This window comes from Eptesicus fuscus, chromosome 13 (assembly GCF_027574615.1).
Source record: "Eptesicus fuscus isolate TK198812 chromosome 13, DD_ASM_mEF_20220401, whole genome shotgun sequence".
Classification (NCBI taxonomy): Eukaryota; Metazoa; Chordata; class Mammalia; order Chiroptera; family Vespertilionidae; genus Eptesicus; species Eptesicus fuscus.
The window spans coordinates 74,416,371-74,438,519 of record NC_072485.1 but is presented as its reverse complement, the minus strand read 5'-3'; the positions used below and the strand labels follow the sequence as shown (position 1 = coordinate 74,438,519).

General features: G+C 50.7%; 1 protein-coding gene across 1 annotated transcript in view; it reads left to right on the top strand.

The window, feature by feature from the left end:
- The window catches only part of LDLRAD3 (low density lipoprotein receptor class A domain containing 3), a 188,711-nt gene that overhangs the window by 99,411 nt on the left and 67,151 nt on the right, over positions 1-22,149 (top strand). Inside the window, exons 3-4 of the mRNA XM_054725589.1 lie at positions 143-268; positions 10,945-11,079. Coding sequence (XP_054581564.1) covers positions 143-268; positions 10,945-11,079 — 261 coding nt within the window. The remainder of the gene's footprint in view (positions 1-142; positions 269-10,944; positions 11,080-22,149) is intronic.

The window sequence follows — 22,149 nt, the reverse complement described above, 5'->3', positions numbered from 1 at the left end:
CGGGTGTCGGGGGTGGGTGGGGGTGGTAAGTAACTTCCGGAGGCTTCCAGGTAAAAAATGCACAGGTTTAGCGGGGTGGGTGTGCCGTGTCGGAAAACGTAACCCCCTGACGTCTTGCTGTGTGTCCTGTGTCCTCCCGCAGCCAAGGCCAAGTCGAAATGCAGCCCGACGTTCTTCCCCTGTGCCAGCGGCATCCACTGCATCATCGGCCGCTTCCGGTGTAACGGGTTCGAGGACTGTCCCGACGGCAGCGACGAAGAGAACTGCAGTAAGTGATCCCGTGTTCACTCCGGCCGCCCCCCACCCACTCCGTGCTGGCCGTTCTCAGCGCTGGCTTCCTCCCCCACAGGCTCCGGCGTTCTCTGCTGTGCCCCAGACTCTGCTTTACCGCTTCCGTCTGGTGTCAGTGCTCAGCTCCCCATTCGCTAGGACTGGGCCTTGGGTGCCCTTTGTTTTCAGTTCTGACAATAGAGGTGCAAACGCAGGTGTACGATCCCTGTGGACAGGTAAGGCATCTGCGGTGTAGAGAGGGAAGCGAGCTCATCCGGGGTCACGCAGCTCACCAGTAGCTGAGCCAGTTCCAGGCTCATTCAGACTCTCCTCTGAGTGACTCTCCCACTCGACACCCCAGGTCTATGCGCTTGCTTTCCTTCTTACTTTGAATTCTTTTCAAAAAAAGGTGTTTCTAGCCTGGCCGGCGTGACTCCCTGGTTGAGCATTGACCTAGGAACCAGGAGGTCACGGTTAGATTCCCGGCCAAGGGCACATGCCTGGGTTGTGGGCTCGACCTCCAGTAGGGGTCGTGCAGGAGGCAGCCGATCAGTGATTCTCTGTCATCATCGATGTTTCTATCTCTCTCTCCCTCTCCCTCCCTCTCTGAAATCAATAAAAATATACTTTAAAAAAAGGAAAAAAAATGTTTCTATATTAATTATACACATACTAGAAGGATATATTTTTGAAAAACATTTAAACAGTATAGAAAGCTAGAGTTTTTTTATGTGTGACCACCCTGATTCCTTTTACCTGCTGTATAATATTCCTCAGTGTGGACACAGACACACACACACACGCACACGCACACACACCCCGCCTTGTTCTCTCTACCCCACCTTGCCGCTAAGCACTCTCTGTGTTGAGAGTCATACTCCTCGGCCTGGATACATGCAGCCCCTTCCTGGCAGCATCTCTGTGTCCAAAACCACTTCACACACAGCAGCCTCCGTGACCTTCAAGCGTGTCTTCCCCGCCCCATTCTGTCCCATCTCTCCCAGCAAGTTGCTCTGTGCCTGCTGTTGGCCATGCGGGTGGCTGCTCACTGATTCTCCTTTGCTTTCCCCTCAAGCCCTGGCCACTGTCTTGGCTCTGGACAAATTGACCCATTGATTTTCTGTGTCCACATATTTTAGTAACATTTTTTCTTCTGATTATTAAAAGAATTTACAAAATATAGGAAAGTATAAAGAGGGAAACGAAACTGCCCAGAATGAAACACTATTAGTATTTGGGCTATTTGATGCCGGTCCTTTCTCTCCCCTGCCCTCTCCATCTCTCTCTCTCTGTCTTCTCTTATATGTTTAATTGAGATGTCCTCTTTCCTGTGACCATTCTCTCCTGTTATCCATTTTTTCAAAACATAAGTTTTAGCGACTTCCACGACTGGATACATTGATTTTCCCTCATCCCGTCGGTTCTATTTTAAGTCCCTGAAGAGAGGTGGCTGTCTCCTGGGTTATTTATGTCTTTCCAGGGAGCTGTCATGGCTCTGCCCTCCCAGCGGGACAGAGAGGGCTCATAACTCTCTCCTGTGCCTTCTCCTGTTGCCTTATTTCACCTGCTGGGTCTCCGATGGCAGAAATACAGCCCAGCCAGTCGATTACCGAATGGTTAGTACAGTGGCCGAAACCCACCTTCCCACTGACAGGGTGCGTGCGGCTGGCTGAGCGGGGTGAAGTTGGAGCTGGCGTGCCTGGCCTGGTCTGTGTTTGCCCTAATTAGGCAGGAGGTGGGCGAGCTACAGGATCTCTTTGCACAGGGGTTCCCTGGTCTCCAGAAGCCGTGCTGAGAGCCTGCTCCTGGGGCTGTTGTGAGAATTAGATGAGAGAATACCTGAAAAGTGCTTGGTGCAGTGGCTGCCACATGGTAATTGCTTATAGAAACATAGAGTGAGCCCAGCTGGTGTTGCTCAGTGGTTGAGTGTCAACCCATGAATCAGGAGGTCAAGGTTCACTTCCTAGTCAGGGTACATTCATGGATTGCGGGCTCAATCTCCATCAGAGGGTGTGCAAGAGGCAGCTGATTAATGGTTCTCATCATTGATGATTCTCTCTCGTCCTCTCCCTTCCTTTATGAAATCAATAAAAAATATATTTTAAAAAACAAACAAAACCCCCTAAAAATGTATAATGACTGAAAACTGAAAGGTTAAGGGGAAGACCATAATTGCTAGGATTTCATCTTTGGCTTCGGATGTCCAAGGACATTCTTTTTTTTAACACTGTAAACATTTTTATATTTAGAATTAGCCAGCTGGACTCCGTTTAGATCATGCCAGTTTTGTTGGCAACATGCAAAGCGTCCTAGTGGGGGGGCCGGTGGAACATATGCCTTCTCTCCATCAGGCCTGATCAGGGTGTTGACCTCGGCCACCGCAGTGTCATAGAGCTTCCTCACAGCCTGTTGGATCTGGTGCTCGTTGGCCTCGACATCCACTGTGAACACAGTGTATGGCTGTCTTCTCTCTTCTCCATGGCGGGCTCGGTGGTCGGGGGAACGTTGATGCTGGCACAGTGGGCAGGCTTGTTTCACCTGGGTGCGCTCTTCTGAGGCTATTTGGACGCAGTGTCTTGGGCCACCAGAGGTGGGTGATGGGCGGGTCTTGTTGGGCTCTTTCGTGGCTGTGGACGCCTTTCAGCGCTGCTTTCGTTGCCTTCAAAGCCTTTGCTTCGGCTTTGGGAGGGCAGGGGCTTCCTTCTTCAGTTTCAGCTCCATCTTCATGAAAACGACACGCTTCTGTTAGAGTTCATTTAGTGTGTCTGAGCTCGATCTCCGCTTCCTGCTGTGGGGATCTTAGAATCTAAGGGAAGAATTATAGGTATGTTATATCTACAGGGTGTCCCAAAAACTGGACACGCACCTTAACAGCCGAGAGCTCCATTTTGAAAACGAAATGTATTTTAATAAACACTCACTGCCTTTATGATTCTTCAAAGTGTGCGTATTCATTTGGGGGGACACCCTGTATATTCACAGGTCTATCCTAGAGAGTAATCCAACGGCAATCAAAAGCAAGTGGGACACATTATAGAAGGTGCATGCTGAGTGACTGCCATGCTACATACTCCCTGCTGCGGTTAAAGACCCCGTGTGATTTAACTACGTGGATATTGGTCTTTAATTGTCTAAGTGAGTCAATGATATCCATTCCAAATTAAGCCAGCCTTTTCCTTTGGCTTACCTACCATTTAAAAATACGGGTTCTAACTCACTCTTCGGAAAACTGGGAAATACAAGGAAAGAGTCAAGCACTTACCCTCCTTTTCCTATATGATTTGTACGTCTGAGTAATTAAATACCTGACTTGGAAAGTTTTCTTTTAATTGAAGAGTAACAACTGTAATAGAAGAATCAGTGAATGAGGGTCTCTCAGTTTTATAACCGCTAATTAAGAAAGGGGTCACCAATGGCGGCGAAACCATGAGGTGAAAAATTGATGCAGGGCTTTACAATCGACGGACGAGGCTGGAAACCACTGAGACCAGCAGTCAATCACCCCACAGTCTGCTGCGAATCAATGTGGTACCACTTCAGGTGGAATGGAGAACCCATCACTCTATAGATCCATCCGTCAGCGATTTTCAGCCTTTTTCATCTCATGGCACACACAAACTAATTACTAAAATTCCGCGGCACACCAAAAACTAGATGATATTTTTTGCCAATCTGACCAAAAAAAAAAAAGGTATAATTCTGAGTCATTCACACCAGATGACTATTGTTGTGTTGGCTGTTGTCATTTTTCTGTTTGACAGTCTAAGGGGGAAAATTTTGACTAGTCAGGGATTTGCATGTTTTAACAATTCTTGTGGCACGCCAGTTGAAAATGGCTGCTTTATGTTATAGTTGTCTTTAGTGCATCTACATACATTAAAAAAAAAAAAACCAAAGACTGCATTTTGATGTTTGCTTAGAACGTTCAAATACATTTTAAAATGCTCCAGAGGGGGAAAAGAAAGTCAGGGCAAGAATAGTTACCCAGATAGTGACTATTTTGTTTGCTGCTCCTTCATTCCTGATGTTGCAGGTCTCCTGCTGGTATCATTTCCTTCCTGTCTGGAGAACTTCCCGCAGCAGTTCTTTTAAAGCAGGTCTGCTGGCACCGGCTTCTCTTCGTTTTCCTTCATCTGAGAATGTCTTTATTTCACCGGCACTCCTTGAGGATATTTTTACTGCCTATAGAATTCTGGGTTGACAGTTCGTTTCTTTTCTTTAAGCATTTCGAAAATGTTGTGCCACTTCCTCTGGCGTCTACGGTTTCCAGGGAGAGAAGTTCGTGCAGTCGTTCCGATAGTTTCTCCGTAGAGAATATATCATTTTTTTCTCCGGCTGCTTTGAAGAGATTTTTTCTTTAGTTCCAGCAGTTAGATTATAGCGTGTCTGGGTATGTGGATTCCTTTTGAGTTCATCTCTTGAGGGTTCTATTTGAATTGGAAGGTCTTTGTCTTTTTCCATACTTAGTACATTTTAGGCTATTATTTCTTCAAATATATATTTTTTTAAGTACTGCGCTTTCTCCTTTTTTTGTGGGATTCTGGCAACACAACTTGAGTCCCTTTGTTACTGTCCCACAGGCCCCTGAGGCTCTGCTCATTTTTTAAATCAGTGCTTTTGTCTTTTTATTGTTTGGATTGGATAATTCCCATCTTTTGTCAAGTTTACTTTTTGCTTTCAAGCCCATATAGTATGGTTCTTTATTATTTTGGTTACTATATTTTGTTCTAAAATTTCCTCTTGGTTCTTCTTTCTAGCTTCTGCTTTTTGCCGAGACTTGCTATGGTCCATTTGTTTCAAGAGTGTTTGTGATTGCTTGTTTGAGTATTTGTAAAATAGCTGCTTTAAAGTCTTCATCGCACAATTTCAACATCTGTCTGATCTTGGCGTTGATGTCTGTTGAATATCTTTTGCCACAAAGGAATCATGCTTGTGAATGGGGTGGATTACTCGCAGAGAAGTAATCCTGGACCAGAGGACGTCTCAGTCAGTTCTGTTTCCCCCAGTTGCCTGGTTTCCAGGGAGATGGAGCTGGGAGGACAAGAGCCCCCCCGAGGCTGGGATGCGGATAGAGGAAGTGAGGGGTAACCACTATGGGATGGGGAGCAGATGGGAAGCGTGAGGCCTGGTGACAAGAACTCTCTCATTGATGAATGTTGTTAAGACGCCTTTGAGGTGGAAGAGGGACCGACTTCACAGACTCTAAGTGGATTAAAGGCGACATTCCCTGGGTCCTACTGGAGCCAGATTGCTTCACTTCCTGCCCCGAAGCTGGCCAGTTGGTTTTGGGCGATGGCAGTGGGCCCTTGGCCCTTCAGATGTGGTGGAAGTAAATGCCACCAATTCATTTAACCACCGAGCCAACCGTAACTCATAACTCGGCCCCCCGCCCCCTGCAGGGAGGCAGGTTCTCTCTGCAGAGCTCATGGGCCGGGAAGCCATCCCCAGGCCCTGCGTTTGGTGTGGTCGTAACAGAGGAGCTTGTAAGTCCGCAGTTGAGTTTTTGAAATGGACTCTGCAGACAGTTTTCCTCATTCCCATGATAATAAGTACTGTAAAACACATTGTTCCGCTCCCTGGTGAGCTGAGAAAAACAATGCATTTTTCAGTGGCTGGTACACTTTAGCAAGGACAAAGAAAACTCGGGTTACAGAAGCGGCGGAGACATAACATCCTCAAGTTCAAAGCGCTTCCTGGCCAGTTTATGAGCAGCCTGTTGAGCCGTTCCTATTTCAGGTTCCAAGAGACCACAAGGCCCTCTGGCCTTGACCCCTGCCCGCCCTGAGCCTGGATCCTGCAGCGTTGGCCCACCGCAGTCCCACGCACGCAGGCACGGGGCCCGGAAGCTGGGCGAAGTCCGGTCAGTAGCTGCAGAGGCCCAGGAAGCAGTGTCGTGGGACTTGAGCAATCTCGGGGCGTCGGGGAGATGGGCCGCCCCGGTCAGTGAGTCGGCCTAGTAACTGACCATGTATGCCTTGGAGGACCAGTGCTGACAGGGACTTCTCTGAGATGGGTTGCATCAGTGTTTAGCTGGTGAAAGTGTGGGGCTGTTTTTAGGGGCGTTCATTCTTAGACTGGGCTGTAATCCAGGGTTGCCTTTGGCTCCTTTTAGAACGTTCTGGTCTCTTCCGAAACTATCTTAGGCTGCTCTGTTTGTGGCATTCTTAAGGTGGTTTTTTTTATAGCTTTTCTAGTTTCCCTTCTAATTTGCTGTGTCCCTGGGAACCCGGACACAAACCTCATTCGAATTTGCATAAACAGAGAATCAGCAGACCCTGAAGGAGGGGAGGCCCAGGGCCCTTCCCCGGAGCTCCCAGGAGGGCGTGGACCACGTGTGTTCCGATGGTTCCGAGGCCTTTTTCCTGGCCTTCTGCGGGTTGGGGGAGCGTTCCCCCAGCACCCTCACCTGTTTTCTCTGCCTGCATTGGGGGGCGTGGGGGCGGGCGGTGTTTCATGAGGAGCCTTTGGCAAGGACGAGTCCAGGTGTGGTGGTTTACAAGCACATAAACTGGGCAACTGGGCACCTAAGTGTGAAAGATACCAAAAGCAGGTGTTTGTGAGCCCGAGAGAATCATGTGGGGAGAAAGGAGAGGGAATGATCACTAAAACATGTCTGCCAGACTAGACCCTTAAAACTTTTCAGTGAAGTCTTTCAAACGTAGTGAAAAGGAAAAGGAAAATTGAAAGGACTTCTGTGTTCCCAGTACCCTGCTTGAATAATGATATGACCTATAGTTACTATTCTATTATCTTAACTATAGTTAATAACACTATCATATTATTAATACTGCATTACATCATGATAACATTACAACTATATTAACTATAGTTAATCATACTGCATTGTATATTTGAAAGTTGCCAGGAGTATGTAGATCTTAAAAGGCCTCATCACAAAAAAAAAATTTGTAACACTGACACAAAAATTTAATTATGGATGGTGATGGATGTTAATTAGACATATTGAGGTGATCTGTTTGCAATATATACAAATATCAAATCATTCTGTTGTACACCTGAAACTAATATAATGTTCTTTGTCAATTATATCTCAATTAAAAAATCATATTACCATACTGCTTTTTTTTGCCTCAGAATTTAAAATACTAAATGCTATCAAATTTCAGGCCTGCAGTATTTCCCTCTCAGATCCTACCCTTCTCTCCTGGGGCACCCACCGTCCTGAATTTAGCCTTGTTTCTTCCAGTGCAGGTTTTTATTCTTTCGGTACATATTCTTGTATCCATTGATCATAAGTAGCATTCTTTTGCATGGGTACCTTCACGCAGGTGGTACAATATTGTACATATTCTTCCATAACTGGCTTTTCTCCCTCACTATTATATTTATGAAAATTATGCTTCTTGTCTCCGGTTCATTCATTTTTCACTACTGTTGAGTAGGGGTTGGCGAGCAGTGGCCCCTGAACCAAATTTGGCCTACTACCTGTTTTTGTAAATAAAGTTTTATTGGTACCCAGCCACGTCCTTTGTTTATGAATCTTCTGTAGCTGCTTTGCACTACCATGGGAAAGTGGGGTAGTTAAGACAAACACTGAAGGGTTAGCAAAGCCTAAAATATTTGCTGTCTGGCCCTTCACAGAAAACGTGAGCCCAGCCCTGCCGGTAGAATTCTGATGCAGCAATCTAGCACATTGTAGCTATTCTTCTATGGGTGACATTTGTGCCATTTTGAATTTTTTAATATTTTACAAACCGTGCTCAGTAGCACTTTTTCTCAAAATTCTCTGTAGAGTGTATAGCTGGATGCACACATGCACCTTAAATTTGACCGAATATCACTAAGTTGGCCTCCAAGGCGGACCCACCAATTTGCCCTCCCACCTGCCGTCTGTGAGACTTCCTCTCCCTGCACATCCTGCCAGCAGCCTGGTGTTCTCAGACCTTAAGCTGGGCTCGTGGAGGCGGTTAACGTGGGCCTTCATTACAGGTCAGCGTCCTTTTAGGTCGTTGTTGACCATTTGTCGTTGTGGGAGTTGCCTGCTCATCATATCCTCTGCCATCCCCCTACTGAGTTGCCTTTTTGCTTTGGAGTGACGGGAGTTCTTTATGTATTCTGGCTTCTGATCCTTTCGATTATATGTGTTAATACCCGCCAGTGACTGGGTCTTCGGTCTGGATTCTTTACCAGAGCTGTGTCTTAAGGTCTGGTCAGCCTTAGTTCATCTTGAAGATATGAGCCATCTTAATATACACATGCACACATATGTACACATGTTTGTAGCATGTGCATATGCGCACACACGGCTTCTTTTTCTTGGGAAGGCTTGCACCGTCTACCTTTGTGGGAGTCCGAGGGTGAAGAAAAGGAAGTGGTTGCCCACAGTGGCAGCGAGGTTGATGGAAAACAGCCTTCCCCACTAGGAGAGTCACGGAGGCTTGCAACCAGCCGGTCTTGGAGCAATTCGAGTGGCCTCCCGAGGCTGTTAGAGCGAGCTGACTGTTGCCCGGGCTGTGGCTGTGTAGACGTGACCCGCAAGGTCCCAGGGAAGCTGAAGGCCACCGTGGTGGGGCACGGAGGGTTTGGAGGGCTGCCTTGGACAGAAACCGGATGTGATTTGAGGTTTGGGGTTTCTCGATTTTGGTTTTGGCTGAGGTCAGACCTTGGTTTCAGCCCGATCACGTTGAACCATTCTGTGGCCCACAGCGATTTAAAGACTTACAACTCCCATTTCCAGGCCAGATTATTTTTGTTGGACTTTGCACTGGCCCGTCCTCTTCAGAACTGAGAGCACTGGCTTCCCCTCCCCCTCCCCGTCCTCGGACCTTTCACTTCAAACTTTCCGAGTTGAATCAAGAAGAACCCTGTGGCCTTTCGGGTGTGTGGACCCTGTGCATTCACAGTCCCTGCAGCCACGATCTCTGCCTGCCTTACCGTGGCTCAGTGAGGCGCGCGGGAAGACAGATGACAGCTGTCGTCTTGCTGTTGCCCCCCGCGCCCCCCCCCCCGACCCCGAGAGACCCCAGAGCTCCTTGCCCCTGACCCCATAGCACTCTCCTGCCTGGGCCCGGCCTCCCGCTCTGGTGCTCTTCCCACACGCGTCATCCAGGTGTGGGCTCAGTGCATCCCCACGTTCCAGGATGCTCCTTCAGAGAGCGCCACCCTCCGGGCAGCCGGCACAGGCAGCCCGAGGGGACTGTTCCCTGCGCTGTGCCAGGTGTCAGACCGCACTGCACGCTTCCTCACCTGTCGTCTCGGGTGATGCTCACGGTAGTACCGTCTGCAGCCGGGCCGGCTTCCTGGGCCTGCGACCAGCACGTCGTTCAGGGCCTGTGCTTACCTTAGAAGGAAGGGCACCACCGCGCTTGCTTTTACGCCCTGCACTTGCCTTCTTGAATTTTTAAGTAATTTTTCAACAGTTGGCCTACGTTTTCCAGCTTGCACTGAGCCCTGAAAATCAGGTGACTGGTCCTGCCCACAGATCGAGGCGCCGAGGCTTGAGTGGGGATGTAATTTGCCCGAGATTGCACGGCTAATGCCTGTCAGGGCTGGGATCGGAGGAGTTTCTTCTTTGCTACTTCACTGATTAAAAATAGAGCTCCGGCCCTGGCTGGTTTGGCTCAGTGGATAGAGCGTCAGCCTGCGGACTGAAAGGTTCGATTCCAGTCAAGGGCATGTACCTGGGTTGCAGGCACATCCCCGGTGGGAGGTGTGCAGGAGGCAGCTGATGGATGTTTCTCTCTCATCGATGTTTCTAACTCTCTATCTCTCTCCCTTCCTCTCTGTAAAAAATCAATAAAACATATTAAAATAAATAAATAAATAAAAATAGAGCTCTGAAGAGCCTTGTGGGAATTGCCCCACCAGGAATGAGGCAGATCGTGCTGTAGAAATACTGATTTTCTGTAGAGATTTGCTTACATGTCGTTAAATAGTTTTGTGGTGACCCCCACACCGGCCAGTTGCCACCCTTGTCTGTGAGGGAGGAACCCTATCGGTCATTTCTTTTGAGGTCCCTGAAAGTGCCTGCAACAGGGCGCCTCCCGGGGGAGCCAAGCAGGCCGACCAAGTAGGTCAGTGGGCTCCTTGGACTGCAAAGAAGGGAGAGAGACCACTGGGTGTAGAGAACTATAACGATGCACGAGGAATTAAGATGCTGGCCCACAGTTAGGGGGCCGGGAGGGTCCGGCATAGCTCTTGGACCAGATCCTGGCATCCCTTCCTGGGTGGCAGGGGTTCCTGGGTCCCCGACTCAGCTCCTCCTGGCTTTGCTGTTCTGTGTGTCTCCTGCTACCAAGCATTCCACTCGCAACTCTGCCAGGACTTTCCCATCTGGCCCAGGCCCCTCAGGCTGCTGGGCGGCCTAGAGGTTGACCCGGGGGCCAGGCAGTGCCCTCTGGCTGTGTTGATATGGTTACAGGCCACCAGCCTGGTGTTGGCATGGTTACAGGCCACCAGCCTGGTGTTGGCATGGTTACAGGGCACCAGCCTGGTGGCTCGGGCGAAGTTGCTTTTGGAACGGGGCAGAGGGAGTCCTGTCCTGCCCAGGTCACTGTCTGCCCAGGCTCCCAGGACGGGCTCTGATCGAGTCGGCCGTCTTTGGACCTGAGCTCACTGCCTCCAGAGCAGGACACCCTGCTGGCTGCAGAACGTTCGGGGGTGCCCACGGGACTGGCTGGCTCCCTGGTGATCGGCTCTCCCTTCCCTTCACAGCAGCAAACCCTCTGCTTTGCTCCACCGCCCGCTACCACTGTAAGAACGGGCTCTGCATCGACAAGAGCTTCATCTGCGACGGCCAGAACAACTGCCAGGACAACAGCGACGAGGAAAGCTGCGAGAGCTCGCAAGGTAGGAGGCGCGGGCGCTAACCAACGATCGCAGGTCACAGCCCCACCCCCGGGCGCCCGGGGAGGGAGGACACGGCACCCGTGCCCACCTCCACACGCGCGCACTGTGTTCATGCTTGCACTTGGCCCCACAGCCCTGGCACGCGTGGGGCCAGCTAGAAGCACCATCCCTTTTGTTTTTCTCGGGTTAAGTAGCATACGCACATTTCCTCAAACGTGACGTTGGCCCGCTGCGTGGCGCCCTGTCGGCCTCTGCTGTGGCTTTCTGAGTCGCTGCATCGTCCGGGGCCCTCGAGGCTGTTCCTCACGTTGGATTTCTCGTGCGGGATGAGTTCTGCCGGGTGGGCCGTGTGCGCGGTGCACGGCTCCGCCTCGCCGTACAGCTGTTGGGAATCATTTTTTTTGCTCGCATTGTCTGCACACGTCAGTTTCCCCGGGATACCCCAGGCGTTCGCCGCGGTTCCGTTTTCTCCATTTTTGCTAATTTTGCAGGCACAGAATGATGGCCTCCCAAATGCTTTCATTTGCGTTGCTCTGATGATGAGCAAAGCTGACGTTCCCCGTGTGATTGTTTCCTCTGTTTCCTCTTGTGTGGATCGCCTGCTCCTCTTAGAGCTCTCGGCCTCAGAGCTGTTTTCTGGAAGCCGGGGGATGCCGTTTGGGGGCGGAAAGATGAGCGTTTTAGGGAACCCAGGAGGGCACAGCAGGGTCGTATCCTCTTCGGTGAAAACTGACCGGGTACCTTTCTTTACTCATTGACTGTTTTCCTGTAAACATGTGTTTTCTTCAGTGGTGAGGCCAAAATACAAAGACTTAAGAATGTGCGTCCGTTTTAAGGCAACCTAAAAAGTATATATTTCGGGTATAAACTAGTACCACCTGAATGCAAGCTTTACCTTTTTTTTTTTTTTTTTTTTTTTTACTTAATATTACATTGCTGTGATTCATCCCTATTATTGTTTGCTGATAGAGTTCATTTTCTTGACTGTGATTCAGTATTCCACTGTCTGAATGTACCACAGTTTCTAGACGTAATAAAACTGCAAAAAGAAAGGCAAGGGAAAGATGTAACTGGCCAGCTCCTGTCAGGAGGTGGGATGGATGGGGTCGGCTCCATGTTTAGTTGGCGCTTGTTACGTTATTAAAAATGAATACGTGGGTCATTCATAGACCACTGGTGACAGTGAGTCACAAACCAGGGGTGGTGATCCATCCGAATCTGTACGCTCGAGGTCCAGAGACAAGGACAGACGAAACGTGCATCAGCACAGCCTCGGCCAAAGCGTGTGCAGAAAGCAGCTCTGGAGCTCATTCCTGGGTAGCATGAGCCTCTGATTGCCCTCGGGTCTCTTCGCGTCACCAGGGGTTCTCAAAGCGTGGTCCTCCGAGAAGCAGCACGGGGAACCCTCCAAAATGCAGAGCTCAGGCTGCACCCCAGACCAGCGGAGTCACCCGGGGAGCCGTCCGTGCTTCCAGAGCCTTCCGGTGATTAAATACACAGGGAAGCCTGAAGCCCCTGCTGCGCACCAGCCTCGGAGAGGTCTCTAATCTTGCCATTTGCCGAGGAATTTCTAAACTTCGATGGAGCGGCAGGGTATTTCTAGCCTTTACGCAAAGTCACGGTTTTATAAACCGAAAGTTAGGCCAGTAAACACTCGTATGGCCTGTGCCATCCGCAGCGATAGATAGCAAATGGGGGGCACCAGTCACAGAGTCGAGTACATATTAGCATAGACAGGAGGGGTTGAGGGGGTTTTCTGTACTATTTCTTAGATGGTTTCCTATGTGTTTACGAGACTCGCTAATGGTGGCCTGAGATGTTCAGCAAAAGGACTCCCAAATCTAAACCTGGGAAGTTAGGGAATTTGCCCTCCCATCCCCCCCCCCACCCCCACCCCCACCCCATAGGTTTGTCCCCGCATTTTTCTGAAGCAGATTTTGGCTTACCCTTAAGCACTGGCTCTCTGCAGGCTGGGCGAAGTTAGTGTTTCTAAGCCCAGCCCCTTTTTCTCTGTATACACTGTACTTTCATATAAACACGAGGCGTAGGAAACGTCAGCGCTGGACACGTGTGCGGAGCCCGGGGTTGCCAGATACCGTACGTGGAGCAGCCTCCCTTAGCGTCTCAGCTTTGTGCCTTCCACAACCAGATGATACCCCCCTAGAAAGTGAGCTGTGTTCCCACAAGCGCTCAGAAGACAAGTCCCATCAGGGCGGGGGTGACGGCTGCAGTCACCATCCGTTTGACAGCCTCCGAGCAAGGGAAAGGCGTTACCCTTAGCTACCTGAGAACAGGAAACCTGCCCTTTTTTGCCTCTTGAATCCCACAGGTCCTACCTGGCAGCTGAGTGCCCTGCACATAGTGGATTCCATAAGGACTGGAGACTGGAGAAGATGTCTTTGTCGGGCCTTATGCTGTTAAGCTGTGCTTAATTTGCCCCCTATGTAGTATTACATTGTGTAATTTTAAGTTATGTGAGTCTTAAGATCTACAGTCTATTAAAATACTCATCATAAAGGATTATTATTGTTGTTTAGATAGAGCAGATGATGCTGTCACTCCCTCGGGGGAGCGTACCCCGCAGTGAGCGTGAGATGGGGACCGGGCCTGCTGTCCCCTGGGCCAGTCTGCGGTTTCGCATCCCTCTTATGGTGTGACGTCCCCCTGCTCCGAGAGTGATTCTGGTTTTGAAGGGTATGCTTTCTTCCTGTCAGGTAGCCTCTACATGCAAACTGCCTGCTACTTTGGGGCTTGAGCAAAGAAACACCAGTGAACTGGGGCTCGTCTTGTAAATGCAGGAGGTTGGGCCCCTCGTCACCCCTCGTCACAGTAGTGCACGTTCATCGAGCCTTACCAGGCCCTAGACACGGTGCTAATTCATAAGCACCTTCTGTGCGCGAGCTCCTTTAGGCAAAACGTGTCCTGTCTGCCTCTGCCGGGCTCCCAGTCCTTCACAAGGCATCTTTGCTTCCAGTCCGTGTGGGCAAAGGAAATGGTATTTTATAGTGTCTACCTGGACGGCGTGGAGAAAGCCGGCCCCGCGACAGGAAGTGCAGGTCTTGAAGTACTTGCCTGCTAGCTTGGTGAGGGTCTGGGGGAGTGGTGTCCCACCCTAGAGACCCCAGCTTTGTGTGTGTTTGCCTCACCTCCCTCTCTGCTCATCCCCATCAGTCCCTGCCTCACCCTTGGCCTTGAAACCAATGACCAGCTCTGCCGTGAGTTGATGGGATGGGACGGGACCAGGCTGGGAAGGGACCGGGAATGTGCAGTCATTACCGTACCTTTCTATTCCCTGTGGGATGGAGGAGAGAGCAGAGAGCACTGGGGTGGAATGGAATCTTAATTGGGCTCCCTGGATTGGGAACACAACCTGTTCCCCAGGTAATTCCCACAGCAGTGGCTGTGGAGCAGGCTTGCATAGGGGTCTCCTGTTGCCTGGGCACTCTCCCTGGGAGGGCACATCTGGGGGCCGGCAGGTGCTGCCCTGCCCATGCTGGGCGTGGCCAGCACTGAGGTGGCCTTAAATACCTTGACTTCGATCCAATGGGACAGTTAGATTCTCTCCAGCTTTGGGTAAGCGACTGAACGTGGCAGGTAGGCTTGAGTGACTCCCACCTCCTGGGGTTCACACCTGGTATAATCCTAATCCCTTGAATGTGATCTGGACTTTGCGACTTGCTTTTTTTTTTTTTTTTAATAATTGTGGCAAAATACACATAACATAAAATTTACCACCTTAACCATTTTGGAGTGTACAGTTCGGTTGTGTTAAAGTATATCCACATCGTTGCACCCCAGTCTCCAGATCTAGTCCATCTCCCACAACTGAAACTCTGTACCCATTCAAAAAGGCCCCAGTCCTTCCTCCTGCCCCCAGCCCCTGGCCACCTCCATTCTCCGTTCTGCCTCTGTGAATTTGACTGCTCTAGGTATCTCATATAAGTGGAATCACTCAGTATTTGTCTTTTGCTGACTGGCTTATTTGTTACTTAGTGTAATGCCTTCAAGGTTTCATCCGGGCTGTGGCAGGTGTCAGAACTTCCTTCCTTTTTAATTAAGGCGGCACAGTACTCCATTGTATGCCCGTACCACATTCTGCTTACCCACTCATCTGCTGATGAGCACTCAAGTTGCTTCCACCTTTTGGCTATTGTAAGCAATGCTGCTGTGAACACAGCTGTACAAATTGTGCCTTGCTTTTTAACAAAGATGACAGCATCAAAGGGGGTGGTATGTTGGTTCCAAGATTAGATTACACAGACTGGCATCTGTTTTCTCTCTCTCTCTCTCTCTCTCTCTCTCTCTCTCTCTCTCTCTCTCTCTCTCATGGATGGAGCTGCCATGTTTTAACCAGCCCCATGGATAGGCCCTGGCCAATAGCCAGCAAAGAGCTGAAGCCTCCCAGTAGCCACGTGGTGAGCTTGGAAGTGGCTCCTCCTCTGGGGAAACCTCCAGCTATCCAAGGCCCAGCAGACACCTTGACCTTGGCCTCGGAAGAGGCCTTGAGCCAGAGCTAAGCTGCTCCTGGATTTCTGACCCAGAGAAACAGGAAGATGGAAAATGTTTGGTTTAGTTAAGCCTCTGAGTTTCGGGTTGATTTGGTATGCATTGCTGATAGATCACTAATACACTGAACACCTCTCACCCGGGCCCCAGTCTGACTGTCCCAGTCCCAGAGTGCTGTGGAGACGCAGGTGATGGCGAGGGGTCACCTCTGCGAGGAGATCAGGTTGGGTGTTATAGGGACCGTCGGGTCTGAGCACTGACCGAATGGCAGGCACCAGTCCCAGCATTTTACTGGCATCATCCCTTCAGTCCTCTCAGAGTCCCCGTGAGAGGGACCGTCTCACAGAAAATGAGCCCGTTTTCTAGATGAGGAACCCGAGGAACAGAGAGGTGTCCACGGCTGTGCCATGTCCGCAGCGAGGAGTGGTGAAGCCAGGACGGAAACTCGGGGCACCCAGTGTACAAAGCAATGCTCTCCGTGACCCCCCCATGGTCCCCATCGCCCCGATATTGCCGTCTGGTCATCACGGCATTGAGCCCGCAACACCAGGCCCAGCTCTTGGTCCCGTGAGCCCGTGAGGGCGGTGGGTTTGAAGACTGGCCTGTGGTCCCACTCTCTGTACCCAGGTTGTCCTCTCAGGAGGAAAGACCGACGCCGCCTGCCGCCTGCCTGCAGGGGAGGCACGCTGGGTGTTCACCCTCCTGCAGAGGCACCGGGCCGGGGAGGGACTGCGTGTCTTGGCTGCGGGTTGCAGTGCCTTTATCTCGCCTGCTGCATTCTGGTGATAACGCTTCAGGAGCCTTTGGAAAGCTGGCTGCGGGGCTTGGCATCTCACCAAACGCTAACTGTGCCAGCGTGTTTCTTCTGCAGAAGTGTGTGTGTGTGTGTGTGTGTGTGTGTGTGTGAGAGAGAGAGAGAGAGAGAGAGAGAGAGAGAGAGAGAGAGAGAGAATGAGAGACAGTGCCGTGCATTGGGAGAAGGGAAGCGTGGCTCCCCTGGGGTGGACAGCAAGAGTAACCTGGGAGGAGCCGGGGAGATCAGCAGTGGCCGGTGGGTGGGGGCCCGGGAAGCCACAGTAAGGATTTTGGACTTGGTCCTACGGGCAGTGGGAAGTCACCACGAGACACGTGGAGGTGAAAGCCGCAGGTGGACAGGGCCATGGCTTCAGGGAGTATTTGAGGCTCGGATCGCCGAGATTCGGTGACAAACTGGGTGAGGGTTGCGAGGGGTCGGAATAGCCACGGCAGCGCACGTGGCACGGGGATGCTGATTCTGGGGACCGAGAGGCTGCCCTCCGACCGGCCGGCGGTGCGTGCTTCCTGCCCTGCGCCCGGCTCCCCCAGGCAAGGTGGTGAGAGTGAAGGAGGGGTGCTTTCGGAAGACACCTTTGCTTCCTGTCGCAAGATACACCCAGTCGCAGCCCAGGCTCGTTTCTAGAGAAATCATGGTGAGCAGTCAGATGGGAAAAGTGCTAATTTTTTAGTTTTTCAAGTATGAATGGGAAAGATGATAGATAGATAGATAGACAGATAGATAGATAGATAGATAGATAGATTTGAAAGTAGTTGCATTTAGGAAGCTTTTTTCTGCAAGGGCCAGTTGGATATTTATAACCTCACTCGTGGGCCATACAAAATTATCAACTTAAAAATTAGCCTACTATATTTGGTCAAACATTTAAATTAACTTAACTCACTCCTCATGCCTTGGTAGGGCCAGACCAAATGATCTCTCGGCCTTATATGGCCCTCCGACCAGATGTTCCCCATCCCTGCTTTAGGTGATCCCACCAAAAATGTCAGTGTAGAATTGGTTGGGTGGTCGGTCTTTATCCCGACACCCCTGGCCGCCGTGTGATGTCAGGAGGGGCCCTGGGAAAAACCATCACCCCGAAAGCATTCGTGTGGCTGGAGGAATGGGAAGCCTTTGTTCCACTTTTAACTCCAGAGTGAAGGCCCAGCTGAGCTGGGAAAGGCCGAAATGCTGACGTTGTTAGAAAAACCAGGAGGAGGTTGGAGGGGTTGATTGCTGCCTTCCGGTACCTGGGGGGCGTCTCCTTAGCGACTGGGTGTTTGCATCACCAGATCGTCCTTGCCATTAGCCACTGCGACCGGAATTGGAGGAATTCTAACGTGCCCCTCATCCGAAGAAAGGCAGGATTCTCCCCAGGACAGTCTCTGCTTCCTGGTCTCGTAGCCATCGTGCTAATCTCAGAGCTCTTTCTTTCGTCTCCCCCATTCCTTGTGCCTGTCGCCCCTCTCTGCCCTCTCTTGGCCCCCGGCTTTATCTACCCCTCCCCCCACCAGGCATGTGGTAGCGTCCGGCCTGGACACCCGGCAGAGTGTGCCTCCTCCGGAGGCGACCGACCATGTCCCAGGGCCGTGGGACCAAGCGTGGGCCGTGCTGTCTGCCTGCTCTGCAGGTTCTTAGCCACGTGACTGCTGTGCTGTGCTTATGTAGGGCCCTGTATCCTTCCAGTCCGTGGACAGCCTGTGGCCCTCAGCTCCCCACACTGCCCCCGACTCGTTTCTTCTCTTGACTCTTCCTCATATTCATTCAAACTCCAGTTATTTGCGCAGTGCCTGCTATGGCCCGGCCCCACCCAGGTTCTGGAAGAAATGCAACGTAAGCTCAGGTCCAAGTGGCTCCCGGTCTGCAAGGGAGGAACATATTGCCCTACAGATAATGACCCTAACGTATGGTAAGTGCTGTGATAGAGCCAGCAGCAGGCCCTGGGAGAAGAGACGTGAGGGGGAGCGAGGAATGACATTTTCCTAGGGGAATATGGCAGAGGCTTCAGAGAAATGAAATCTCTGCCCAGTCTTTAAGGATAAACAAAAATGGACCCATAAGCAAGCATGAGGCTGGGCATCGAGCCAGAGGAAGTAGCATATTCAAAGACAGGGATTCCTTATGGCTAGAGCGACGTGTTGGGGGTGGGCGGCGTGCAGGGTGGGTGAGGCCGGCTGTGGAGGCCCCCTCCCCTCCCTGCCTGGTTCAGTGGGAAGGTGGAGCCAGAGGAGAAGTGAGAAGGGAATTCACAGCAGGGGCTGACTGTCCTTGCACACCGTGAGAATCTGGTTCTCCGTGGTCTTACTGGGCTCTGCTCTCCCATGGGCAGGGGAAATCTCAGTGAGACTTGGGGACACCACGCAGGGGGCTGGGGAACAGTAGGTGCTGTGACTTCTCCAGGACCAGCATCGTGGGGGAGGGTGGATGACGTTGGGCCAGATATTCCCACCCTCCCACCCTTGACTGTAGTGGCTTGAACAATCTTTCTTGGGTTATGCAAGCCAGTAATGACCCTTCTTTTTTTGGATCCAGTCTGGCTCCCTGGGAGCGCTGTGGCCTGGGAAAAGTGGTCATGTGCTCTGATGTTGCAAATATCTCGCCAACCCCCTCCTCCCCGCCAGGCACCTATTTTTCTTCCCCTCCTTGTTTCTCTCTGGAAATGCAGCAGGTTGTCAGTGGTTACCCTGTGGCTCTGGAATGCCACGGAATGCCACTTCCCACGTTCTCCTCTGTGAGTTCTCTCCCTGGAGGTCTCGCGCCCTCGGTGAAGTGTGCGTGGCTCCAGTTGGCATCGGTAGGTCCGCTTTTGCTGAAGGCCTCCCTTTGCAGGGCACACTGCCAGGTGCTAGATGAGGTCCAGAGAACTCCCAGGAGCCGCTCCATCTCTGGTAGCTAATTTCTCAGCTGGAGGGGAGGGCCCGGAGTACACTGGCACCCTTAGACCAGCACCCTGAACTTGAAAAAGGTTGCGTGGAGCCGTGCATCTGAAAGGCGGAAAGGGGGAATGGGTGGCTACCGGGGAGCGATGAGCCACAGACGTTTACTGAGTGGCACTGAGGCACACAGCCGAGGAGAGAAGCTCTGCGTGTGCTTTCACCGGTTGGGCTCCCAAACAAAATGGGTCTGAGCTGGAACGCTCTGCTGTGCCAGCAGGGGAAACCGAGGCACCTCTCCAGCAGGGGCGGCCCCTCTCGGCCCCTCAGTGTCTGCTTGAAGAGGCTCTGCCCATCTTTGTTTCTTCCTCATTTCTTGTGAACCTGTTGTGACCCTTTGAGAGCCAAGCTTTGACCTTAATATTGGAGTTTGATCAGGATGATAGTTATTCCTGGCCTGAAAAAAAGGGGGACTAGCTGTGGAACGTTCCAGAGTGTGGCTGTTCAGGTATAGGTGGGGGTGGAGCAGAGCCTCCGCCATTCGAAGCGAGGGTGGGGGGTGCTCAGGTGTCCGTGACTTCCCCAGGCGTGACCTTACAGAAGCTGCCTTATCGGTCAATAGCAGAGGCGAGTCTCATCGTCCCCTGTTCACGCAGCAGAGTATTAAGTGCTAGACATCGGGGGTGCATCACCGAAGGAGAGGCCCCGAGAGTGTGTGGCTGTCCCGGTTTCTGAGGATCGGCACCGTTTAAAAGCCAGGTGTCCATCTTGCTTCATTTGGAGGAAATGACTTGGATTATTTCTCAGGCAGAGCAAAGCCTTGCCTTTGGACTGTGGGACTTTGAGAAGAGACGTTGTGAGGTGGGACCTGGGAGAAAACAGGTCTGTGGTGTCCCTGCTCAGCCATTCTAGACGGCCACATTTGGAGGCAGTTGCAAAAGACGCCTCGCCTCAGACTAATTTATGGTGTGTTTTCTATTAGAATTGCAAAATAGGGTGTTAAAATATGGCTTCACGTTATATTTAATGCAGGCTAGATTTAAAACGGGGATATGAACTGAGCCGTGACGCAGGAACTAGAAGGAACTCGACTAATTTACTGGATTTCTGAAGTAATCTTGGTTCTGTTATTATATTTGTTGTTGTTTCCATCATTGCTCCTTATTGTTTTTCATTAAAAGTAATTTGAATTAGCCCTAGCCAGTTTGGCTCAGTGGGTAGAGCATCGGCCTGTGGACTGAGGGGTCCCAGGTTCAATTCCGGTCAAGGACACATGCCCGGGTTGCAGGCTCGATCCCCAGTGGGGGGCACACAGGAGGCAGCCAATCAGTGATCTCTCTCATCATTGATGTTTCTCTCTCTCTCCCTCTCCCTTTCTCTCTGAAATCAATAAAAATATATTTTTTAAAAAAGTTATTTGAATCAGAACCTTACCATGGGTGTTTAGAACCACTCAGCTAGAGGGGACCTGAAGCTTGTGGCTCCCCGGCTGAGCAGGAGCTGACCCGCTGCTGGAGTGTCTGGCTCCCACTCAGTCTGACAGTGTGTGCGTGATGGCCGCGGCTGCAGCCGTGTCCGTGGGACTGTGGCCCCATGTGGGCTCTGTCACTTCACGGGCAGTGTCAGCATTAGCGAAATGCCTTAGTTGGTGGTGGTTCTCTGCTTGGTCGACCCTTCAGCTCTCAATCTGGTAGTAAAATTCAGAGATGATTCTGTAAGATGTTTATACCCTCTGTGAAAAGATCTGGAAAATGCAAATGAGTGTGATCAGCGTTCTCTGGAGACAGGAGTTATTAAAGGCCAGCGACGAAGAGTTATGTTGAAGGGTGTCTAGTTACAGGGATGCTTAACCAGCAGTGGTTGAGAAATGTAGGGGAGAGAGGGGGAAATGCTGATGGTGAGTTTCAGAATGCTGGAGTGGTGGGGGGAAGAGATGTGATTGTTATTTCATCAGAAATAAAATGAATTACTGCTACAACATAGATGATCCTTGATAACATTATGCTAAGTAAAACAAGCCAGTCATAAAAGAGCCCATACTATAGGGTTCTATTTATATGAAATGTGTAGAAGTTGGGTGTATACCTAGGAGCGGAATTGCTGGGTCATATGGGAACCAACTCTGTGTTTAATTCTTTGAGGAACTGCCAGACAGTTTTCCAAAGTGGCTGCACCATTTTACATGACCACCCACAGGGTTCTGATTTCTGCACATCCTCACCAACACTTGTTTTTATTATTATATTATTATTAAAGGTCTGGATTCGTGCACCGGTGGGGTCCCTCAGCCTGGCCAGCAGGGATCAGGCTGAAACTGGCTCTCCAACATCCCCTGAGGGGTTCCAGATTGCGAGAGGGCAGTTCTTGGGTGACGCACCCCAGAATCAGGCTCCCTCCTCTCTGGTTCCGGGTGTGTCACCCGAGAACCGCAGCTGCCAAGTCACTGCAGCTCGGCAGCTCCTGCATTGAGCATCTGCCCCCTGGTGGTCACTACGTGTCATAGCTACCAGTCGGATTGTTGAACAGTCGGATGGTCAGCTGGTCGCTTAGGCTTTTATATATATAGATAGCCATCCTTGCAGTGTGAAGTGGTACCACATTGTGGTTTTGACTTGCATTTTGCTAATGACTAATGATGTTGAACTACTTTTCATGTCCTTTTTGGCCACTTGGAGAACTATTTATTCAAATCTTTTGCCAACTTGTTAAAAGTTGGGTTATTTGTCTTTTTATTGTTGAGTTGTAAGGGTTTTTTATATATTCTTCAAACAAATCATTTATCACATAGGATTTGCGAACATTATCTCTCATTCTGTGAATATTCTTTTCACTTTCTTGACTTTCATTTGCAGCACAAGTTTTTCATATTGATGAAGTCTAACTCATCTATTTTTTTCT